Source organism: Merops nubicus, unplaced genomic scaffold (genome assembly GCF_000691845.1).
Source record: "Merops nubicus isolate BGI_N331 unplaced genomic scaffold, ASM69184v1 scaffold50434, whole genome shotgun sequence".
In the NCBI taxonomy this organism is placed as follows: Eukaryota; Metazoa; Chordata; class Aves; order Coraciiformes; family Meropidae; genus Merops; species Merops nubicus.
Window position 1 is genome coordinate 23,476 of NW_008603194.1, and position 7,789 is coordinate 31,264.

Sequence of the window (7,789 nt, forward strand, 5' to 3'; positions counted from 1 at the left end):
TACTGATCACAGTTTGAAGATGTGGAACAATTAAGAAATTTTAATTAGGCCTCTCTGATTCAGACTTTTGTTTTTGCTTCTTAGCTTGAAGATGCTGGTTCAAGTAATTTAGATAACCTTCTAAGTAGATACATTACAGGCAGCCACTTACCCCCACAACCTACAGGTACCATGAATCCCTCCCCAGGACCTTCAGCTCTATCTCCAGGATCATCAGGTAAATCGTGATGGGTATTTCTAATGATTCTAGAAAGTGATGAGCATTTCTGGTATTTAAGTTGAACATAATTACCTAACATTTCCTGCCAAAAAGGAAGTGATACTTTGTTAGTTTAAAATTTATTTTGCTCAAAAATAAATTCTGCTGGAAAGTTAAATATCTTACTCTTCTTCAGAAATGTCTTTGTAGTAACTAAATGCCAAAACATGAGTGCAGTATTCCTGATACATGTATAGACTATATTTTTATCCTGTGTTACCACAATCCTTTTGTTCTTGTGTAGCAGAGGTTGTAGTTCAGTTATTGTCTGCATATAACTGGCTAAACCATTTTGAAGTTTGGGAAGTAAGTTTATGGAATAGTTTAGTCACAGAAATACTTCACTCAGCAATCATTTGAACAAGGTCGTTCTAAATATAGCCAGCTGATGATAGATCTTTCATTATGCAAGTGAACAAATTATACCTCCAGAACCTAATGCTGAGTTACTTAAACATTGTAAGTATCCTTTTCTATTAGTAATAAGCTGATTTCAGTCATTTCATATGCATTTCTCTTTGTCATCTCTCTGCAAGATTATTGTAAGATTCTGTGAATGAATGGCTGCAGCAGTGGAACTCAAAATTTCTCAGCAGCCACTTGCAAAGCATACAGGATCTGCCTTTTCTTTGTTTTATTGGTGGATGCCAGTGGATAAAAGTTGAGGACTTAATGGGCTGAGGGTCATAGCACTGTTTGGATTAGATGAATAGTTATTTGGGACTCTTAACAACAGTGTGTTGTCTGTGGGCTTTTTTGATTTGTTGGGGCGTGCTAAACCTTTGATCAAACAACAGACAAGGCAGCTGCCGTACATGAGTTATTAAATGAGAATATTCTAGCAATTTTTCTGGCGTTACTCAACATTAGTCATTTATTTTACTGCAGAATGTAAATTTGTACCAAGTCAACTTCTCTGCTGCTTCTTTGCAGGTTTATCCAACTCCCACACTCCTGTGAGGCCACCTAGTACCTCCAGCACAGGTAGTAGAGGAAGGTGGGTATGTTATGTTAACACTGCCAAGCTGAAAAATCAGTCATAATGAATTAAAGTGATTTGGCAATGGGTCAATAATGCTTTGATATAACCGGACCCACTAATGGAAGAATGCTTACATGAAGATTTCCCCCCCCCCCCTTCACTGTGGTTCTTTGCTGCTTTGTAAACTTGAGCTTTCATGTAAATATTCTCATGTACTTTGCCTTTGAAATTATTCAGGAAATGGTTGCTTGCTTAATTTTCTTTGCTCTGATCAGTTTTTCTCTTATTTTTATGCTGGTATCTTTGTAGCTGTGGCTCGTCAGGCAGAACTGCTGACAAAACTATCATTAACTTCAAGTCTGACCAAGTGAAAGTCAAGCAAGAGCCAGGGGCAGAGGAAGAGAGATGCAGTTTCTCAGGAACAGTCAAACAGGAAAAAACAGAGGATGGCAGGAGGAGTGCTTGCATGGTAAAGTTAGTTTGTGAAACAGTATGTTATGATTTTCCTAGCAGCATGTTTAAGAATTTTGAAATAATAAAGCAGTTTTACTCTTAAGCCTCATATTCTGTTAACAGCCCCGAAGACTGAGAGGTATTTTCCTCCATGGCAATATGCCTCAACTTCAAGTGCAGGCCAGCTTGAGTGTTGAGCTGTCTTTGTAGCACTGCTAATCCCTAGGGGTTTGTGACATAGTTACAAGTAAACTGCCAAAGGTACTTGGACAGTAAATTGCTGGCTTATATTGAACAATTCAAGTCTTGATAATGACTTACCATATATTTTGAGAAGTGAGTATAGTACCTTTAAATGGTGGAGGGCCATTGACTTCCAACATGTTACAAAAGATGCCCTTGTAAAATTGACCCTGATTTTCATGTGCTGCTTTCGTTCCAGCTTAGCAGTCCCGAGAGCAGCCTGACACCACCGCTATCCACAAACTTGCATCTGGAAAGTGAATTAGAAGCATTAGGAAGTCTTGAAAATAATGTAAAAACTGAGCCAGCAGATTTAAGTGAAAGTTGCAAACAGTCTGGACATAATCTTGTAAATGGAAAATCCCCATTGCGGAGTCTAATGCACCGATCAGCTAGAATTGGAGGAGAAGGCAATAACAAAGATGATGACCCAAATGAAGACTGGTGTGCTGTATGCCAAAATGGAGGGGATCTGTTATGTTGTGAAAAGTGCCCAAAGGTGTTTCACCTGACTTGTCATGTACCAACACTCCTCAGCTTTCCAAGGTACCAGAAACAGTGTTATGGTTCCTGAGAACAGCTCTGTGGTCTCATTCATGTGGTAGATTTCAACACAGTACCAAAACTGGTGTGTATGATCGTCAATGTCAGCTAGTTTTGGGTGACTGCTCGTCAGGAAAAAATCTGATGTTTCACAGGCAGGCCTGCCTAAATTGTTTTGCATGTAACTGGTCGATGTATATCTGATAAACATACAGTCTCTCAAAGTGTGATTCTGTTATGTAAAGTTCATTTTAAAGCCATGATGAGGAGGGTTGGGAGAGGAATATGAGGGCAGGAAAAATGACTTTGACTGGCAGAATTATCTTGAGCCTTAAGGGTTATTCTTTTTCATTGGATATCAAAGTTTTTACTACAGTACAATGTGACTCTGTAAGAGCTAATGAAAAAATCTTTGTAGTCATCACTGATGTGACTTTGTCTCTGCATATTTGGAATAACTATTTTTCTGTTTAGTGGAGAATGGATATGTACGTTCTGCAGAGATCTGAGCAAACCAGAAGTAGAATACGATTGTGACAATTCACAACACAGCAAGAAAGGGAAAACGGCACAAGGCCTAAGTCCTGTGGACCAAAGGGTATGTCTCGAATGTGCAGGAGTCTGTTTCCTCAAAAAAGTGCTTTTTCATGTTAGCTATCTCCCACTGTGTTGTGAAGATGTTTTTGCTGTGGCTGCAGCAAATTAAATATAGTTGTGACTTTTCAAACAAAGGAACAAACCAACCCACACACAAACTAAAACACTGAAATGAGTAATGAGTTTTTTCTTGCTGTGAGTACATATATCCAGGTTTTGGTGACTGTATGGGAGTGCTCCATTACAGTGGAACTGTAATCATCTAGTACCAAAAGCTTGCATGCAAACATACATTCTGTATTTAAATGCATCCTTTAACATGCATTAATCTCTTCAGTGTTCTTAATTAGAAGTTCTTTGCATTTAATGTTGATATAACCTTCATAAACTACTTATGTACGTTCGTTGTGTTAAGCTCATGTTGTGAGAGGTGCCAGGAGTATCTAGGTGCTTTCTTATGGAAGGTGTAATGACCTTGACAGAATTATTTTTAGCTTTGTCAATCAGCCTGTGTAAGAAGTGTTAGAGTATTATCAAATCAAATTCCTCCAAAGGAATTACAAGCAAAGGAAAGAAAAATATTTCAACAGGGAATTCATAGAAACACTTTGATTTTGGCTTCAATTATTTATTTTTTTTTTCTCATGGAGAAAAGGCTAGAAGTGTGCAACTCTACAGTCCTTTCCTGTTAGATGCAGTTGTGGTTGGACAGAAGCAGTTGTAGGAGTTGTGGTGTTTTTTGGGTTTTGTTTTTCTTTTTTTTTTTGACATTTGCCTGTATATCAATATGCCTCTTCATGTTTTACTTCAGCCCTAGGCTTTTTTTTTTTTAGATGAAGAAAGCAAAAAGGGAGTATATTTCTGTTATGTGAACAGTAAGGTTATGTTCTACCCTCTCAACAATGCTCTTTTAAAAACTTTACATTTACAATTAAACTTGTGGGTATCGCATTTAAATTTTCTAGTACTAAGCTACTACAGTACAAACCTATTTAAAATAGGGAGATAGGAACTTCTGGGTTTGAGGGTAAATTAAGGGTATTAACATGAAGCTGTTTATTTCTTTGCAAGAAATGTGAACGTCTCCTGCTTTACCTGTATTGTCACGAGCTGAGCATTGAATTTCAAGAGCCAGTCCCAGCCTCAGTAAGTATACTGAAAAATAGTTTGTGTTTTATTTTTGGAATAACATCTCTAAAAGTCTAGAGTTGAGTTTGGGAAGGAACTGACTGCTTTTGCTTGAAGCATGTCCCCCTTGATCAATCTATAAGTTTTGGCAATCATCCAGTATTTGGTGATTCTGAGAGAAGTTGATTCGATAGCTACTCTGTGCAGAGCTTTTACTCTCAGTCTCAAATCCAGATATTTAAAAAAATTTTCAATTAGAAGTTACTGAATTGGAAGAGGATGTCTCAGGATACCCGTGAAATTCAAAATGCTTTAGGAGAGCTTCCGTATTTGGGGATGATAATCTTTTAAATGGAAGGAGGAAAGAAACTACTTTGATTTTTTTTCAGTTGTAAAAGTAACTACAATGACAAGTGTTGCTGTGTTATAATAGACACTGAAGGTTAGAAGGAACAGTGGGAAATTGTTCTCTCTTGCTCACCATTCTTACAGCGCATGTTGAGATTAGCTGATTGATATTTTGATAAGAAATGCAGCTGCTTCTGTGGTTTAGGTAGTCATTGTAGTGATAAATCACTTTGGTTTTTACAGATACCGAACTACTATAAAATTATAAAGAAACCCATGGATTTATCTACAGTGAAAAAGAAACTGCAGAAGAAGCATTCCCAGCACTACCAAACTCCTGAGGATTTTGTGGCAGATGTCCGGTTGATCTTCAAGAACTGTGAAAGGTTTAATGAAGTACGTTAGCTTCCAATCTGTATAAATTTTTTTAGATTAAGAATTATTTCAACATGATTGTGCAGCTTCTCCAGTTAAAGGCTCTGCTTTCAGTCATAACTTCTGCTTATAGAGCAGATGCTGAATCAGACACAAAAAAAACAAAACAAAAAAAACAAAAACAAACCCAAATGCAATTAAGAGCTACCTTTCAGTTTTAGCTAAATGGGTAGATCAGGCTTTACCAGAGGTAACTTTTTAAGTACTTTCACTGGTATGGGTATATGGCTGAGGAGCAGGGTGACCTTGTTACTGTACATCAAATAGATTGTAGAAGTGCTTAAGAAGTGTGGTAATAAAGACAATCAAGCAGTCCTTAAAACTGCCTTGAGCTATACAGATAATTGCTCTTACAGTCATGAAACATGGTAGGCTTCTATTGAGGAAACCCGCTTTCCTGAGGGAAAGTGCCTTTCTGAAGAATATTCTACTGGTTCTAGTACCTCATGCAGGCTGAATGCAGAAATGCTTTGTCTTTGTTACAGCTAGTGTTACACTTAGTGCTTTAGTTCATGGATAGTTGGGCTCTCACGAAAATTGGGTTTTAGCAGGTAACTTTTGTATGGAGTCATATTTTTGATGAATGTGAAAAGTTGACTTACTTCACAATGAACCCATCTGATAATGAAATATTTGCACCTTACATGTGAAACATGACTTGGAGAGATGAAGTATCTAAGTGTTGTTACTAGGTGAAGCAGTGGGAAAAATATTCTGATTATAAAAAAAAAAAAATTATGGTATTCTGTAGCAACAGAGTAGGAACTGAGATAACAGAGTATGCTCATTTCTGAGGTGCCTTAAAGCGAGGATGACAAGCCCTGGGGATAAGGCCTTGCAGGGGATGGCTGTCTTCTGACCTTAGAAACGCATAAAGCAGACAGTATTTTTCTGTAAACTGAGGTTTGCAGTGTCTGGGCTGCATTTCTGGCTTTGTGAGGAAGTAAATTGAAGGAAGTACACAAACCTACAATTAAAATTCAATCTGCTTCACCAGTAGACTAGTAAAAATCAAGGTTAATGATGTAACGCTATAAATGCTCACAAGCATTTGAGATTTTGACACCCCATACTCTCTCATGTCTCTGTATTAGGTGGAGGTTAATGAGCACTGTGGAAGAAGTTGCAATTATGTGAACTTCTCAATCAAGGCAATTAATGAAGCATCTACTGTAGAAGAAAAAAATGCTTTAGCACTTAGGGACAAGAGTAAAACAAGGGAGCAAGGACTGATGGATGTGTGTTTCAGACTCGTCTTGCTGTGTGAAATGGTGGCTCATGGTAAAACATGAGTCACTCTGATTCTCAGAATAGTGTCTAGAGCCTCTAAGCCATCTGCTTTTAAAAAATAGAAAATAAAGTGGGGTAAGACCCTCAAGAAAGTAGTGTCATAGAGCTCTTCTTTCTAGAATGAGACTTTTCCACAATAATGTCCAGACAAATAAAAGTTATTATGAAGAAAGCAAGCATGAGTAGAGCAGAGTTTTGAAAATGAGTGGGAGACACTTGTACAGGAGTTGTGTTTTGCTGAAGGCTTATTTACCTCATGTCACTCTCCTAAGACTGTTTTAAACCTGCTTCCACTGAATTTGAGAACTGAAGAGGTGTAGTCCATAACAAACTGTTCTGTTGTTATGGCTGACTTTAGTCATCCAATCCTATGCAATCTCATAACTTTAGAAAGGATTATAATTTCATTTTTTTGACTCTGGTATCCTTTTTAGATGATGAAAGTTGTTCAAGTTTATGCAGAAACACAAGAGATTAATTTGAAGGTAAGCGTTTCAGACCATGCACACTTGGTGAAGGGATGTGCATTTCCAACTGGTGAATATTCCTGTCTTCTTTTATTTACAGGCTGATTCAGAAGTAGCACAGGCAGGGAAGGCAGTTGCATTATACTTTGAAGATAAACTTACAGAGATCTACCCAGACAGGACCTTCCAGCCTTTGCCTGAATTTGAGCAGGAAGAGGATGATGGTGAAATAACTGAGGACTCCGACGAAGATTTTATACAACCACGTAGAAAACGCCTAAAATCAGATGAGAGACCAGTGCATATAAAGTAATCTAATGATATGGACCTAAAATTTAATGTAAAAACTGTTATTTAAGTGTTCCTGGAATATTATCATGCCTACAGTGGCCATCTTGAAGAAGCTGATAGCTTTTTAAACAGTATTAGATTACAAGCAACAACTTGTACAGAAAAACGTTCTCATCAAAAGGGGAAAAAACTGTATTGTAAATTTTTGGTGGTATGTTTGTTTTTTTTTTTTCCTTGATTGTTTGCTATATTCTTTCTTTTTCTTGATGGAGGGAAACACACTCATCCTGGTCTCACAAACAGAGGTGGATGAATGTTGAAGAGAAGTGTTGATAAAAGATGCTCCATGTACAGATAAGACTGCATAGTAAAATATTCTGCAGGACTGCCTGGTACAGTTACAGTATCCCATGTTCATGCTGGACTGCAGTGTTCCCAAAATCCCCTCCTGGTGTGAACTTAGTGTGTGTTGTCATTGATTTTATCATCTCATTTAAGTGGTATTGTGAATAACTGATCTTCTGTGTTGATCCAGTTATCTAAATTTGACTTTCTTTACTATATTTTGTGTATAGCAAAAGGGGAAAAAAAAAAAAATCATTAAACTGTCCTGAATTCGCAAGTGCAGGAGTGTGAGTTCTTGACAGATGATAGACTAACCTGGTGGCAACAATCTCTTTTCAGTAGGACTAGGTATATTTATTACAAATCCTGTACACAGAACATTTTAATGGCATTCGTAGCAGAAGTCTT

The 7,789-nt window shown here is 37.5% G+C and overlaps 1 protein-coding gene across 1 annotated transcript in view; it reads left to right on the plus strand.

Annotated features, from left to right (window-relative positions):
* The window catches only part of TRIM33 (tripartite motif containing 33), a 30,830-nt gene extending 23,368 nt beyond the window's left edge, over nucleotides 1-7,462 (plus strand). Inside the window, exons 12-20 of the mRNA XM_008938576.1 lie at nucleotides 85-217; nucleotides 1,193-1,256; nucleotides 1,551-1,710; nucleotides 2,137-2,483; nucleotides 2,955-3,078; nucleotides 4,149-4,223; nucleotides 4,797-4,949; nucleotides 6,713-6,763; nucleotides 6,846-7,462. Coding sequence (XP_008936824.1) covers nucleotides 85-217; nucleotides 1,193-1,256; nucleotides 1,551-1,710; nucleotides 2,137-2,483; nucleotides 2,955-3,078; nucleotides 4,149-4,223; nucleotides 4,797-4,949; nucleotides 6,713-6,763; nucleotides 6,846-7,058 — 1,320 coding nt within the window. The 3' untranslated portion in view covers nucleotides 7,059-7,462. The remainder of the gene's footprint in view (nucleotides 1-84; nucleotides 218-1,192; nucleotides 1,257-1,550; nucleotides 1,711-2,136; nucleotides 2,484-2,954; nucleotides 3,079-4,148; nucleotides 4,224-4,796; nucleotides 4,950-6,712; nucleotides 6,764-6,845) is intronic.
* The last annotated feature ends 327 nt before the right edge of the window (nucleotides 7,463-7,789 follow it).